Here is a 17,296-nt window from a genome sequence, read left to right as displayed (position 1 = left end):
AATATCTAGGGTACATGGTATCGACATCATGTATTCTCAAATTCTGTGTTAGCAGTAACACTCTTACCCTCTTGTAAAATTTTTTCAGCCCCCCCCCCCATCCTTGTTCATTGCTAAAAAAAAAAAAAAAAAAAAAAAAGTCTAAGATGTCTTTCTGTAACCCAATTCTTGAACTGATCCGATCAGAATATTCAGATTTCAAGACTTTATATTTGGTGCCTTTACAGTTTCTGAATTGCTACAGATACCGATGGAAAATCGGTTCATGTCTTATAAGAGCTGCATGGAGCTCTTTTTAGTAGTATATCAGCTTAACATGCACTTTCATAGCAAATGTAGCTGAAAAGATCTCCTTCGAAAAGGTACATAGACATCTTACAGATAGGTCGGTGATAATTAAGGATTAACCTATGGTATCGAACTAGATGTAGAAATGGACAAGCAGATGAAAGGGCCAATACATAAAGTTTAGTTTTTAATTAAATGGATGCATATTAAATCTGTTACAAAGGAACAATCTAGCACCAATCTAACTAATAGCTAGACACGAAATGAAACAAAACACCTCCGTGCACATTGTAGGTGGAATTCCTTTCCATACTTACCTACAGATCTCATATCTGTGTTTTCTACTATTTGTACAATACACCTAATGCGTTACCCCAATCTTCGTTTGTATAATTATTCCACCCGATTATTTTTGTTTATATCAAAATTCATGATATACCAAAATCAAAGGCCTCAAAGAACAGGCACAAAAACTCAGATTATCAAATTTGTCTAGTGACAGAGCACAAGTAACAAAATTTCAGTTTCCTCAAACTGAATTTGAAGATTTTGCTGGCAATAGGATGCTGATCAACAATCTTGTGCAACCCTTCCCAAGGGATGCTAGTTATTCATGATCACTTGTGTATAGAGTGCATTATTCTATAAAGAAACAGATGTACATTCTCAGGGTGGATAGGGTTCTTAAGTGCCATGGAACTGAATTTGTTAAGCATTGTATAAAAAATTAAAACCTGCGTAATTTTGTTGGTATTTTGGTCATGGACACCGAACTACTCTGGCTTTACCTGTTTGGGTTGGACAAGATAAAACTTAAGTGTGTCTGTGCCCAGCATTGTGATGTGAAGTTCCATCATGGGTGACAAACCACTTGGCACCATAAAAAATAAGTAGCCCAACTTCTGGAAAGAATATAATCTGAACAGAGGGATCTGAATGACACCATGGAATCTGTTTGGTAACCAAATGTTAGCCATGCTAAAGAATTGAATATTCTACTCTTAAACAATTTAGAAAATACAGAGCTGCAGAACTGGATAATGGGTGTGTCATACATTGAAAATTAACTCGCTTTTCAAGAGGCTTCATCTAATAACCATTCTACTAAAAACGTTAAGTCTTTGTCATTAATCATTCTCATGAGTGAATTTGTTTATTCCATTTTAAAATTTTTCAATATTCTTCACTTAACCGACAACCAATATAGTATGATTGGTGTAAAAATTTTTTTTTTTTTTTACACACACAAAGCTAGTTTGGTTATTTTAAAACCATTTCAGGTTATTTAATGCCAGGAACAGTCATTTTGTTGAAGGGTTTTATGTTTCAAATTATATCTTCAAACATTTATTCATGATGTTTGGTCTGGTTATGTTTTGGAAAGAAAAATTGTTTTTCTAGAACAATCGAGTTCTACAAAAAGAAATGGTTGGGTGCATTTTAGTTCAAGAATTTGCATTTTCAGAGCCTGATTTGGTAGCATCAGAACAAACTAGAGTAAAATTCCATTAAAAGTTAAGACTAAAGTCATGACTATCTTGCAGGATGACATGGAAGATATGTGGTAGAGAAGAAAGCCCAATTGAATGCCAAACAAATATTTTATGGTCTCAGATCAAAGTCAACCTCACACTATGTTACTCTCATCTCCAAGTGGCTTCTAGTCCTGATAAATGCAAAAAATAATGGTGTGATATTTTCATCACAGTAAGAAACGGATATCAAAATGGAAGCCTCTCCCCCACAAATGCATTTCTCTGTAAAGTAAAAATGTAAGCAGCTATTTAGATTTGGAAATGTAACATTTTAATGAAGAATGCAAGTAATTGTCTAGTGACTTAGTTGTATATATATAAAAAAAAGTAAATTCCTAAACTATTGCTGCAGATTTGCAGATTTAAATGTATAGAAAAATTTTAAAGTTAATTGAAATACAAATAGTTTTAATTTTGGAAAAAAAAAAAAATAATAATTTGTATACAGTAAAAACATTTTTTTTAAAGACTATTTGGCTACTAATCAAAACCAAGAAGTTAGAGATTTAATGTGATGTAAGGCATTTAGAAAAAAAAAATCCTTTTCCATTGTGACAAGTTCCTGCTGTAAATGTCTTAGAAAGATTGGAGCTCAGTCAAGTACCTGCCATGGAACTGAGACTAGCAACATCTAAAAAAGGATTAAAGGGAACAGATGTACAAATATACAAGTTTTGTTTATACTTTGACAGATGAGCCTGTAGAGAGATGTCAGGTTCAATCTACCAGACAGCATATTTGGGAGTATTGTATCTACGTTTGGTTCCAAATCAAATCACCCACATCTCCTTGTGGTTTGTAAACAAAGATGAAATGAGCAGAAAGGTTTAAGAAATTCTTACCTGATGATACCTTGTCGAACTTCTAAATATTGTTCTTTTGAGAGGCTTTTTAATAATCCCCACTTTTCAAGAATGTGAAATGCAACATCACAGTGGTGATTCTCCAGCGGGGATCGATCGTTGTATGTCCGAGCGAGCACGGTTTGAGCATTTACCTGAAAATTAAATTTTTCATATATAATATATATATATATATGAGTGCAAGAGCTACAAACAATTGCACTTAAGAGACTAGATTAAGATCTTTGTTAGAAAGCCTAGATAGTGGGTGAATAATTTGGCATTTGGTAGGATGCCTCATTCCAGCTTAAAAAAAAAATCGAGTTTGAGGAGGGGGACATTTTAATAGTGCTGTGGAGAATAACCTTTCTGCTAGTCACATGATTACCCTGCCGACTCAAGTAATTTTGCAATTTTCAAGTAGTGACTCAATACATTGAACCTATTAATAACCATGGGAAGAGATAATATAGACATGTGTAAAACATCTTAGGCAGTCACAAGTACTCAATCCAATTAAGCAGAGAGTCACATATAAGCAGTAGGGCCCATCCTGTATTATGAGTGAATAATACAACCAGGTAATTGTTTACTATAAATTCACAAACTCCTTTATCATGAATGCAAGTTAATAAAATCCTCGAGTTAAATGTCAAAAGATTTTATGTATTAAAATGATTGCAATGCAACTTAAAATAGGTTATCTCAAAATATGTAACTAAAGACATTTGATCAAGTCAACCTGAAAATTAAGATTTCATTACATGCACATCTGTATAATATATATGTTGTATATCAAGCAACAGAACTATTCATTTTTTTGGCGGTTAATAGGTTTTTTTTTGTTTACACAAGCACAATCATGGCAAATATTACTCCACATTCATTAATATATTTACAATCGATTTTTATATTTAATCCAGATCCATTTCATGTCTGATTAAAAAGGAGGAATTTATTTTCACAAGATCTGTTCCCAGTTACTCATGAACACCAGCAGATTAAGATTCACCAGAAAAGAAAAATGAAAGTCATCTGAAAAATGCAAAACTGCTTCAAACAAGTGAAGCATGCAAGGTCCGTGAGTGCACGCTGAACGAGGCATAAAAAAATGACTAAGCTCAGCATATATTTTCCTCAGGAATAGAATAAACAAGGCAAAGTTCAGATTAAGAACTTCTGAGAATTATTTTTCATGTCTCTGTATGACACCTCAGATTGGAAAATGATATTCCAGTGCTAGATATAAGATGGGGGGGGGGGAGAAAAAAAGTGGTCAACTCACATGGTAGATGTTACTAAAACCTGTATGTTCCAGGTCATGACATATCGCAGATATTAATAAAGTAAGCAGTTCTTCTTCGGAAAAAATGTCACGCAACTCCAGTTGCCATATAAGACTATACATCTGAAAAGACAAGTACAGAACAATAGAGGGTTATTAGAGTCATTTACGGGCAACATATTGCATATTAGAGGCAACAAATCATTAATACAAGCTGAATTCAATTTCCACAAAGTGAAACTAACAATCGTAACATTAATTACCGAAACAAATATTAAGACGACTTGTGGTTTTGAAAAATATGAAAAGCTAGTAGATATTTAAATCAAATTTCAAACTGCATGTTTAAATATCTAGGTTGAGTGTACCAACAGGGTCATCTTGCAGAAGTAGGCACACAGACAACTGACCAGTAAAAAGGTAAAATAAATAAAAGAATTAAGACAACCTGCAAATGTAGTGCAAGAGAAATACCTGTCACCAAATAAACACCCTTGGGACATTGCTACACAGACAGCAAAGTCTCACAGTGGGCATTTGTAGACATTTGAAGGGTTACAAATTGTTATAACCCAAATTTATATAGTTGATTAGAGATTTTAAACCAAGGAAGTGGGGTGGGGGCAAAGCACCCTGTCAAATTCCTTCACTACTCATTCAACTTACAGGTGGCCTAGTTTGAGTTTTTACCACGTTCACATAGAATTGCAACCCACCCCACTTCCTTGCTTTAAAATCTCTAAACTATATAAATTTGGGTTATAACAATTTGTAACGCTTCAAATGTTTACAAATGCCCACTGTGAGACTTTGCTGTCTGTGTAGCAATGTCCCAAGGGTGTTTATTTGGTGACAGTTATTTCTCTTGCACTACATTTGCAGGTTGTCTTAATTCTTTTATTTTATTTGTGGCTTTGCCAACAGTGACGCAACATGTCGCAAGGAATTAGAAAGGTGGAATGATGAGAAAGACTTAGAATGTTAACCTTTACATGCTAGTAACAGAAAGAATCTGGAAATAACTTAACAGAATCAAACTGGTCAAAAAGTCATACCATGATAATCCATACAAGTTTAATAGCATCTTCATAACACTTCCTTTTACATGAGATTTCCTGGGCTCCAACCCAAGACTCCAAACCAAATCTGGCTAATCTTCATGCAAGAAACTCAGCCAGCGACATTACAAAGCCAGGAAAAGTGGCACACCTTAACTTTGACACTATTAACTATCTTAGTCTTGTTTCATACTAACCCGAAGAGTAAAGTAGTCTAATCTCAGTGCTAACAAACTGCATCATTAAGAAACAAAAATTCTTACCATCTGGGTAACCATAAAACAATGCTTGAAATTGTGAAATGGTACATTGAAGTAATGCAAGTAGATATCACACAGCCATTCTTGCAAATTAGAAAACTGAAAAGAGAAATTAAATTTGAATGTCTATACAAAATTAGGTTTCTAGATTCTATACATACAAGATTCATTCATATACAGAGCCAAACACGATTCTTTAATGCTAAAGCCGAGCATGCTGGAAAATTGTGCAATATTTTTTTTTTTTTTTATAAATCCAAAGAAAGTGGTTATTGAAAAAAAAAAAAAAAAAAAAAAAAAAAAAATGAACAAATAAACAATTTGGGGGCATTTTTACTTCTCTAATGCCTATGGGGGTGGGGGCAGCGTTATCCCGGAAAATCTGTTCTGGCAAAAGTTTACTTTTACCATAACTAATGTTTGTGCAAAATTTTTGAAAATTCAAGGCATGGTTATTGAGAAAAATGCAAACACAGGAGTGAATTTCTAGGTCCAATCCCTCTTGTCAGGAAACATAACCTCTGATTATTTTCATAGAATGTAATATTTGAAAGTTAAAACACTGAAAGATAACTTTCATAAGTTTCTAAGCATAATTAAAAGAATGAGAGGGTAATTCATTAGTTTAATATACTAGTTGTCTACCTCATAACTAGAATTTTATCTAGTTTTTTGCATAAACTTGTCAAAAGCTAAAATGATTTTACACTAATAAGTTAATACAAAATAGAATTTTGCCAAATTCAAATGACAGACCTGTTTTCTAACAATAAAAAATCAATTTAGGAAATAAAAATATAAGTATAAAAGAAAGTAATTGATCAAATTCGATTTAAAAAAAAAAAAGTCATATCAGTAAAGTAAATGGTTTCATTAAATGGTTCCAAAAGATTTACAAATTATTTCAAAATGGCAGATGTGTTATCCAAGAAACAAGGAATTCTAGTCAAAAAATTCCTGAAGATGGAAAAGTAACTTTATTCCAATCTGAAAATCTAGGAATCAAAAGAATCCCCATACTGAGCAAATATGCAGTTTATACATGCTAAGAATGTAATTCAAAGTTTACAAATTAATTAAGAGACCTTATTCGATAATCATTTTGTTTTAAAAGTTTTTTTATCAATGTAACATACATTTTCAGAAACAAGACATAAGGACAGATTACTTAATTACTTGCCTCACAAAAGGACAAAGTTAAACATAAGATTAGTTTTTCAGGTTAAAAATATGTGGGATCTAAAAGAGTCTTCCAAGTGAGGAGAGACTTCACTTTGCTCTCAGCCTGAAATCCTGCAATCAACACTAGAATAATTTCGGTGAACAATATTTTATGTACTAAAAAAAAAAAAAAAAAAAAAAATTTTTTTTTTTTTATTACCCGAGTAATAGAAAATAGTGATTTTTTTTCCCTTTTGAAATTATCCATTTTGTAAGGTTTCTCAGGAAAAAAAAAAAAAAAAAAAAAATGTACAAAACTAGTTACGACAACCATACAAAACTGCTTAATTGCTACCTATTCAATGTTTATACACAATATACATAAGCAATTCACTATTAAAATCATTTTCTTGCATATACCAAGGACTAGCATTTTAACATTTAGAAATTTGACACTTAAATTTGACATTTTGTAAAACAGATTGTATAATCAAGGGGAGAACTAAACAAAATTAGACATACCGTAAGAAATATTCAAATCCTAAAGGCTGCTTATGCTAAAATAACATTGTAAATAGATGTTAGAAATCAAATTAATAATTTTAACCAATGATAAATATTAACCTATTAATGCATGTTCTGGTTGGTTGTTTTACGGCATATCAACCTTTTTCAGGTTATTTAATGCTGAATCCAAAGATTCAGAAGAGATTTTTTTAATACAATATATTCGTTTTCAATTCGGTTTCTATTTAACCCAAAGTTGACATCCTAACATACCACTCCGGGTCAGAGCAGACCTAGGAGCAATGACAATTAAAGGGGGTTTCCACACTCCCAAAGCCCGCAATCTGGGGCCTCACCACTGGATATAGTTTAAGGTCATATCCAGGACCAAGTGTATGTTCTAAGCTGGAACGTTTTTAACTTCAAAATACATTTTTATTGCAAGTCTTTTGCAAATTATAAGGCATAAGTTGACAAACTCCAAATTAGACTGGCTTCATGAAATTTTTCATGTAAAAAAAGTATTTTATAAAGCCCAATACATTTAGCATCTAACCCAGATAATATTCTAATTTCCTTATATAGCTGTCCATCCAGATAGGACAAACATTTCTCAACTGTAGACAGTTGGAAAAAAAAAATGCCAACAATTTAGCTGCTTCAGCTGGCAAACAGATTTGATATTTTATGAATAGTTTTGATTTTTCAAGCATTATCACTTTCACAATTTATTACTAACTAAAGGAAATTTTTTTAAAAGCTTAACATGCTTTTTAAAACTTAATCTAATCCATCCATCCTAAATATTTGCTGAGATGTATACAATCTTATCTCCATTGGATAAAATGGAATCTTTGTAAAGATCCTAGCAAGAAAATTAATGCCAAACAGCTAGCCATATAAGCAGTTATGGTCAATAACGGAATTCATTTCCCAGGCAAATGGCCATAAGTTTGATTTTGAAAAGTGTTGAAATTAAAGTTTGCTTTTGAACTGCCAAATACTGTTAAATGTTCATGCAAAGAAAGAAAAATAAAATTTAACTTGCAATGTTCACACAAAAATGACAATCCTTTTCTTTTTGGTCAATGTAACCATCGACTTTCAGTTTGAAGCCCCTTTATTTAATCAAAGAGGGTTAGCATGCTCTTGTTCTATCAGCTATGACATCTTCATTTGCAGTTTTATTCTTAGCATCACCCGCACTAAGGTTTGAACCTTCAATCTTGAGAAGCATCACATTAGCTAAAACACTCAAGATAAGAGTACAAATTAGCAATCTCCGTGTTTATATGAATCATTTTTATGTAGGATATTATAAACAGTTAAAACATGAAACTAAAGCTGCTAACACCAGAGAAGGCAGTATTACCAACACTTACTACCCTCTGTTTGACAAACAGTATTGTTTATGTGCTATGACAAGGATTAAAAACTAAATGTTGGTATGTACACATTCTCACTTATTCAATTGTCTGGACAGTTGCAAAAGGTCAAAACTTGTTCAAATAATTCTGATCAAGTGTTATCTCTTGACCGACTACAATCATCAACAGAATTGTAGAGAAGCCATTGTTTCTGAGTAGAGGAGAGCCTTCAGCAAACATCAAGGTTTGCAATTTGTCCATTGTGAATCTATTCAATCTTGTTTGGACTGCTATTGATGTTCATAAATTCTCTATGGAAAATGTAGGATTAACAGTGATTTTCAAAGTTAACACTTTAGTTTATTTGCAGTATACACACTTAGATTAACCAATTTTTTGGTGGGTATTCAAATTGTGGCAACCATGCAGCATAGTTAATAAATTAAAATCTTTAAATTTAATATATTCTTGGAAGCAAACTAATACAATGATTGAAAGATTCAACTAACAAAAGTTTTCCAATGAATGACTTTAAATGAAAATTTTTTTAAGTTTAAGGTTATAAAAAAAAAAAAAAAAAAAAAACTGCCAAAACTTTTGAAATCCACTAGTTTTGTTTTCGGTGGCATTTAAAAACATGGGAATCATGTAGTATAATTTCTCTGCAGTTAACTATAACTAAATATACAAATAAATTTTAAGCTTGTGGATAAAAATTTATCAAACCGTAGAATTTAGAAGTGCGAAACCCAATCAGATTTATCGGTGAGTACGAGATGCCTTCAATAAGTTTCCAGACTTTTAGTCACTTAAAATTTTTGCAGACTTTAGTCATCTCAATGTATCGCAATAATCTGAATTTTCACGATTTCAGGTTCGAAAGAACAGCTACAGCAAGAACTGGAATACACCCTACTAAAAGCCAGATTTTTTACAGCTGGTGAATTTCAATACAATTTGGATGCGAGGACATAAGAATGATATGCAATAAAATTGTTTTAAACTTGGAAAATAAAAAACGTATGGAATGCATTAGAACATCAGTTAGATTTGTATAAGCAATTCAAGGAAGACAGAGTCTAAGGGATGAGGTGTGGGAGGAGTAAGGGAGTCAAAACATCAGAATTGATTAGCCAAATAGAGAATTTCATGGATAAGGACTGGTGTGTCTATAGAGATAAGTGCACAGTTTGATGTCTGTGTGGTAACTTAAATCTTCCGTATCTTTAGTTCCGCATGAATAATTGTGCAAAGTTTGTCTTAAGTGTGCTCAGATCAAAAAGATCTGATAGCAGGGAGATGGTAGAGCCGATTAATTCAGATTCTGCAGTTCTTGTGTCCTTATGACCCGTGATGAAAGCTGGATCTTCTGTTATGACAGATCAAGAGAGTTCCTAAGAGGAGCATGCTGGCTCTTCCAGACCTAAGAAGGCTAGATAGAAAATCCACCCAGAAACTTTTTTAACAGCACTACACCTACATGCACTGGGTTCCTACTGGATAGTTTACAAGGAATATTAACTTTAGGTTTGTAAGGGAGTACAGAAATGGATTCTATTGGAGAAATCAACACTCTGCAAATCGGGTCAGTGGCGTTTCCCCCAGGACAATGCACCAGTCAACACCTCATTCTGGTCACAGACTATTTGATCAAGATGAGCATCAAGACAATTCCTCACCCTTCCTATAGTCCAGATTTTGCTCCCGTCAATTTTGGTTATTCCCTTCCCTAAGCTCAAGGAAAGCCTTAGAGGCTGTTATGAAACAATTGAGAAACTGAAAGACTAATAAGGGTTGATTGGGTGTTGGTTGTTTTACTGCATATCAACCCTTTCCAGGTCATTTAATGCCGAATCCAGTTATTTTGAAGAAAAATTTAATAGAATATTTTTTTTCAAGTCAGTTTCCATTTAACCCATAGTTGGGACCCTAACAGGTACTACCACTCCGGGTCAGAGTGGACCTGGGAGCAATGGTAATTAAAGGGTGGCTCCACACTCCCCAAAGCCTGCAAGCTGGGGCCTCATCATTCGATATAGTTTAAGGTCATATCCAGGACCACTAATGACGGTCATTGATATGCTCACAAGAGGACTTCCAGAAGTTGTTGGAACAATACAAGTGCATTGCAGTCAGAGGAGATTACTTTTAAGGGGACTAGAGTTTCATATGTGTACTATCAAATGTGCCCATACGAAAAACGCCTGGAAACTTACTGACTTATTCAATCACAGATGGCAGCCGATTTTGTTTGGAGATTAGTGTCATTTAAAAAAAATTAACAGAGATAAGTCAACCATAATTTAGTGAAAATTATATTAGTTAACTGTTACAGTTAACTAGACTATATACTTGCCCAAATAGTCATGAAATCTTAGAATCACTATATCGATAACAAATCTATATACAAGGCAATACTTTTAGACATTTGAAAGACAATTGGACAAAGGAATAAGCAGAACACATTACTAAGGCAGTAGTTTACATTGTCAATATCAGATTTTGAATGTCTAGATTTTTGAAAATCATTTTATAAATTAAATATTTTTAACTACCTCTTAATCTGCGAAAGACATATTTGGTATTTGTTAAAAATTAAAATTAAGATAACATTACATTTTTTAAAACTAAATGACCCATTTTATACATTTTTTCCCAGAATTCCCATATTAAACAAGTAAAAATCTGCACAATACACTGTCAGAAGGAAAATATAAATCCAAAATTTATCAAGTAGTTTTATTTTAGAAAATTTTTAAGCAATGAAAATTTCTAAAGATTACAAAATCTTTAAAGTGGAGTTATCTTCCTTTGAGATTTATAAGAGTTAAAAAACACTTTATCAATTTACATTTTTTTTTTTTTTTTTTTTTAATATATTTTCGTTCAGTCACTGGTACACGCATTGTAATAATTTTATAACATGAACCAAATAAATGAATAGATCAAGATATTTAGAACAATAAAATAACTTGCCTTAATATTGAATCTAGAAATGAAATTCAGTTCTTGGAACATGGTTTCCAGAAGAATCAACATTTCAGCATCCTTCCATTGCCAATTGTCGAATGATAATTGCTTCAAATGGTTTCGTACGTTTAGTGAAAATTGTGATTCTCTGCAATAAGAAAAATACATTCAGTTTTTGCTTCTGGAGAAGCATGCTAAATATGAAAATTTAAATATGTAGAGAATGGAATTTCTGAAATGCAAAAGTTTTAACTGCAGATAGTATCTGCAGTTCCACTTATGAAAATTCACATTAACCCATTATCTGGAGGCCGAAATTAAATACTCAGCAAGTGAAAATAGCCAATAAACATGGTTATGTACATATCTACAAGGTAAGCCATTTCTTCCAAACAATCTTCCCTTGGTCTCTAGTTTCTGCTATAAAAAGGTAGTAAATATTCTAATAGTTGCCGTGTAAATAAATTAAAGGGCTTTATAAAACTGCATTGGGGGGGAGGGGGATAATGTGGTTTTATGGAAACAGATTATAGTTATCCAAGTTTTCACTTATGAAAATACATTAAATTGCTAACAGTGGTAATGGTTAATGCTAAAAATGCTAAAAAAACAAAAAAAAAAGTGCCTCATCAAGAATCAAGACCAAAACCATAAGCTTGTGATTTACTTTTTCTTGGCATTAATGAGCGAGCTATAGACGATATGTTTGCTGCAAGGCTAAAAATTAAAACCTGAACCAATAGCTATTACATCATGCATGCATATTTGTAATGCAGTCATTCAACCGTCACCTAGCAAATTACATTTTTTTTTTTTTCTACTTTTGCACCGATTTTCTCTTGCTAAAACCCAAATATAAAGTTTCACATGGGTATTAAGTTTCATATCTGTAGACCAAAAACAGGAGTTTGGTAGGAAAATTTTTTTACATATACACATAGAAAGGTTTTTTACTATAAGCTTTTTATGCCATTATAAATCATGTAATTATATTTATGCAGATAATTAACTAAAGATGATCATCCCATAAGAAAACCGAAGAGAAGAGAAAAAAAAATAGGGAATTAAAATGATAGAATAAGCAAATTAGATCTTTTTCAGATGAATGCAATTCCATGACCTATATATAACAAAGTTGTATTTTTTTTTTTTTTTTTTTTTTTTAATAGAAAGGGTTTTTAATTTTGATGTAAAAATTAAATTTTATAGGAGTATAGATTGGGCCTAAATAGCCAACTAACTGATTTTGTTAGTTTTCACTTTTGATGAAAAGGAGGCTACAGGGAAATTTCTGCAAGTAAACATTTCATGCTTGGTCAATTGCATTTTCTTATATTTTCTGGTTGGTCCAATAATAAACTATTGGATTTCTGAACATGCACCGACTAGACAAAGAAAAAATAATTGGATAACTTTTCCATGAACATGAGAAATAGAGGAAAGACTACCAGCACAACATTAAGGATATTTTTGGCATAAGCATATATTTCAATGCAGGCTAGAAATTGAAGTGTATTCAATACCAACATCCCAAAGTATTCTTTTACACAAATCACCCTACTTATGGACTGCGGAAAAAAAAAAAAAAAAAAAAAAAAGGTAATGCATAGTTTGGTTTCGGAAGTTTGCTTCCATGTCTGCAGATATACTGAAAATAGTTCACCCCCCACCCCACAAAAAAAAAAAAAAAAAAAAAAAAAAAAAAAAAAAAAAAAAAAGAAGATTTTTCTACAAGAATCTTCATACTTACAAAAGATCCAATGGTAGGGACCTGAAAATAGTGAAAAATAAAATACTATGATTACAAATATCAAGAGGCTTTTTCAAATATCAGAAAACCTAGTTAAGCTACAATTTAAAATTTTTAATCATTCATTAGAATAAAAAATAAAAACAATTTTAATTTGGAAAATTAAAATTGGTCCAAAATTAAAATTTGAAACTAAATCCAAGACAAAAACAAGAAAAAAAAAAAAATAAAAAAAAATAACAGATTTGATAGCACTAAATATTAGTCAGAAAATACCAATTAGAGCAGGATTATATGAAAAAAAAAAGAGGGTTGGTTTAACCAACAACCTTTTGGGTCATTTAATGCTATATATAAGGTTTTAATTTTTGTATTTTTACAAATTTTGTTTTCTATATTTATCTGTGGATGTTTGGTAGTTTATAAAGTTTGTCACATTCGAGAAAAGGGAACACATGAAGTTTTGAGAGTATGTGATCGTTACTGCTGCTATATAACTATTTCTATGAAGGTTTTCTCATTTCAGATTTGAAGAGATTTGCAAACAAGACAACCGAGTCAATGCATAAAATCTTTCAAATTTAGAATTTTCATTGTATAACAGCATCCTACAATCTATGATGGATGTAAACTTTTTGTAGCTAAATATGAAGAAAAAAGGAAAATGCTAAAAACCAATGAAATTACTTACGAAATTTTTCTGTATTCATCAAGAACATACTGCTGCTGTTTTAACTTTTCATCTTTCATTTTGTATTTATCCCAGAGTGGCACGACAGTCTTTGAAGTTGGTAAATCTTTATAGAGCCCTAACCAACTAAGATAACTAATTCCCTGGAAAAATATAGAAAGAGATTTGACATGTACAAGAAACTTTTAGAAATAGATAAAATAAGTTTTGTTAACATGATACACTCAACCAGTCCACATCATCTGATGTGGTTCTAAGTGTTAATATTGCATACACATTTTAAAGTGACGCACAAAGTAGAGCAGGTGCTTGTATTATCGCAAGAATAAGGACATTAAGTTCAGGGAACTTAATGTCATTACTAACCCACAAAGTATCATAACTGGACTAAGGAAAGTCTAGCAGGCAGATTTACATAGTGTCATGCTGTATAAAACTGAAGCAGCAAGTAAGGATTGAGGACATGTGTGGCATGATGAGAAGAGAGAATAAAATGAATGTAATGCAAATCTAAGACGAGCTTAGATCTGATCTTGGGAATATTAAAACTGGACAGACGTGAGCAGAAGATTTCAATGGTTTGGCCATCTTGGAAGTGAAAAATTCTTGAATAGATGTAGAACAGTTGAGCTAACAAGTTCAGAAGAGAAACCCCAAGGTAAATATAGGCGATTGAAACAGATTGAGAAAGGTTAAAGACCTGATCAGAGGTTTGTTCAGAAGTCAATTTCTAAAACGGATCAATGCAAGACAAAAAATGTTCAGCTGAAAGATTAACAAAAGTCATTCAGTTATTTCAAGTTCAAAAATAACTTAATACTGCCAAATATGTGGGGCCTACACAATTTGGGAACCAACGTTTCCATCTTAAAAAGGTACAGCAAGAACTAAATATGCTTCATTTTATATAGCTTCTTTCATAATTGTCAGCAGTACTAAATTTGTTAGTCATACTTTTGGTCTTGTTTTAATAAGGGATATGTTTGGAATATGTTTAATAGGGAAATAACATTCTGACAATGAAATAAAAAGCCGAGCAACTAGTTTGTAAAGGAGTTTTGTCACTTTAAAAATTTAGAAAGTGAAAGTTATTTTATTTTAGATTTAAAATTCCAAAGTTATATTAGATGTATAAAATAAAAATTTGAAACATTTAGTGATATACACCTCCAAGTATTTTTCTACATTTTGCTATTAACTATAATAGAGTCAGAGTAAAGTATGTCCAATGTTGTGAAGTCAAAATGTGACTTGTCTGCATAATTGCAGCAAAATGAGGAAAAAAGTCTTTCAAAAAATGTCTACCACCAAAAGTTTTCATAAAGTCTTTTTTTTTTTTTTATAAGATTTTAAAAATATTTAATGTTCTAATTTTCAATAAATTAGAACATTTAATTCTGTAACAATCGTTTTTACCGTTGCCGATATAAAGTACTAATTTTTAGCTTCCCTCCTTCAAAGTGGGAAATATATATTGGGTATGGTTGTATGAAGTGATTTTCTCCATAAAATTGTATTCATGTTGGTTTCTATGTCATCGCTTGAATGGCATCAACAGAATCACTCCTAAGTTTTCTTCAGACTATCTTTTCCTCATTACATCCAGATTTGTGTACATCTAATCCAAAGCTTTAACACTGCAAGACAAGTTCTATAGACAACTTAAATATTTGAACAATAAATGAAATTTGAGGATCCAAACAGCCATTTAAACAATTATAGCTGGCTCGTCAATTGTTTCTCCTAAATACTAGCCAAACCTAAAATCAGTGACCAGAGAAGCATAGGTAAGCTTTTGTTTATACACAAATACATACAGGGTAGAATAAAAAGGATAGAGGGAGGTGAGAAAAAGAGAAGGAAAAAGGGAAAGGGATAGAGATAAAGGAAAGGAATAGAAGAATGACAGAGGGGGGGGGGGCATGGAGATATAAAATAAAGATAAATGAAGGAGAGAGATAAGAGATGGAGAAAGGAAAAAATGGATCCAAAAGTTAGATTTTTCAAGTTTTGGTTTGGCCGTTTTAAAGTATAACACCTTGGGCTATTTAATGTAGAATTCAGTAATTTTGAAAAAGTTTAAGTTCTTTATATCTTCAAGTATAAATTCATGGTTTTATAGAAGTAAATTGTTTTTGTAGAACATAAGTTTTGCAAAGATAAAGGAAAAATGTTTGCAGTTATGGTCAGGAGACTAGAATTCTCAGGTGGTCTAGTGCTACCAGATCAGGCTAACAAGTATTACCACTCCTGGCCAAAGTAAACCTGGAAACAATGATAACTAAGGAGCATCACCATTCCAACAGCCCCCACCCCAATGGGGCTTCACCACTGGAGGTCTTGGTCATAATCTGAATCCAAGTTTAATTTCAAGGAAACTTCAATTCCTGTTTCTTTTGAATTATCTATGGAATATTGTAAAGAAATAGTTTAGGATTGGAGAAACTATTAAAAATCTTGGATATACAGACAGTTTAGTTGTTAGTTTAGTAATGGAAACCGTGATTAAAGACCTTTGCCATAACTTCAAGTGATGGCCAATAGAAATCCAACAGCAACAGAACAGAGTTTAATTTTAGATTTAGTTATTTCTTGAGAATCAAATCCAACATAGCGGACTAGACACAAAGAAATACACAAATCACAACATGAAAACTCAGGTAAAAATTTAATACATGAAAAATTTAAGAAAAATGTTTGGTTGTTTTACAGCATATCAACCCTTTTCAAGTTATTTTCAGTAATTTTAGAAATGGTTTTTATACTTAACTTTTCCATATCTTCAAAAATTTATTCAGCGTTTTGTAAGGAAAAATTGTTTTTACCTTTGCAGAACAGGATAGAATTTTGTAAAAGTAAAAAACGTTTGGAATATTTTAGATTGAAGATATGCTTCCAGACCCGATTTTGTAGGATTAGGAGAAAAGTCAGCAATACAAGGACTCATGAAAGGATAATAGAACAACTTCTCCAAGATGAACATAATTTAAGCAGAAATAAATTGACAAACTAGGCACATTGGCTTCCTGTAAACTCACCCTCAATGAGCGAAAAAGATTTACTTTCCCCATAATGTTTGTGCAAAATTTAAAAATCCAAGGCATAGTTGAGAAAAGTGAAAACAGGAATGAATTACTAAGTCTAATCGTTAGTCAGGGGGAGACCAAAAAGCCTAAATGAGCTTAGAAAATATATCCCTTCTGATAAAATTCAGATATCCAACTGCCTATAAAAAAAAAAATTTTTTTAAAAATCCAGTACAATTTCTTTTAACAAGTCAATCTGACACAAAAGGCAACCTTTTAACTAACATGCTTTCTCATTACTATACTGTTATAAAATTTGGTCACATTGCTTTTAAAATAGTTTTATTCTATACATATGCTAACTCTAGAGAAAAATTCTTACCTCCAGTTTATTTTTCACAAAGTCGACTTTTGTGAGCATCTCCTCAAAACATTTTGGCATCGTCGTTTCATAAATAATCAAATTCTCTAGAGTTGCTAACCTAAGAAAAAAAAAAAAAAAAAAAAAAAAAAAGTTTTAGTATATTGCATAATGATTATTTTTCTATATAAGCTC

The 17,296-nt window shown here is 31.9% G+C and overlaps 1 protein-coding gene across 1 annotated transcript in view; it reads right to left on the bottom strand.

Moving 5' to 3' along the window:
* Positions 1-17,296, bottom strand: part of LOC145298338 (high affinity cGMP-specific 3',5'-cyclic phosphodiesterase 9A-like) — an 81,048-nt gene that overhangs the window by 15,754 nt on the left and 47,998 nt on the right. Inside the window, exons 4-10 of the mRNA XM_080144313.1 lie at positions 17,123-17,222; positions 13,715-13,857; positions 13,024-13,044; positions 11,280-11,421; positions 5,272-5,367; positions 3,951-4,073; positions 2,666-2,820 (exon numbers count right to left, since the gene is read on the bottom strand). Coding sequence (XP_080000439.1) covers positions 2,666-2,820; positions 3,951-4,073; positions 5,272-5,367; positions 11,280-11,421; positions 13,024-13,044; positions 13,715-13,857; positions 17,123-17,222 — 780 coding nt within the window. The remainder of the gene's footprint in view (positions 1-2,665; positions 2,821-3,950; positions 4,074-5,271; positions 5,368-11,279; positions 11,422-13,023; positions 13,045-13,714; positions 13,858-17,122; positions 17,223-17,296) is intronic.

The sequence above is a fragment of the Euprymna scolopes genome, chromosome 2, assembly GCF_053919585.1.
Source record: "Euprymna scolopes isolate OS-2025 chromosome 2, ASM5391958v1, whole genome shotgun sequence".
NCBI classification, from domain to species: domain Eukaryota; kingdom Metazoa; phylum Mollusca; class Cephalopoda; order Sepiida; family Sepiolidae; genus Euprymna; species Euprymna scolopes.
Note: the sequence above shows the minus strand (reverse complement) of the source record. Positions and strands in the feature narration are given on the sequence as shown.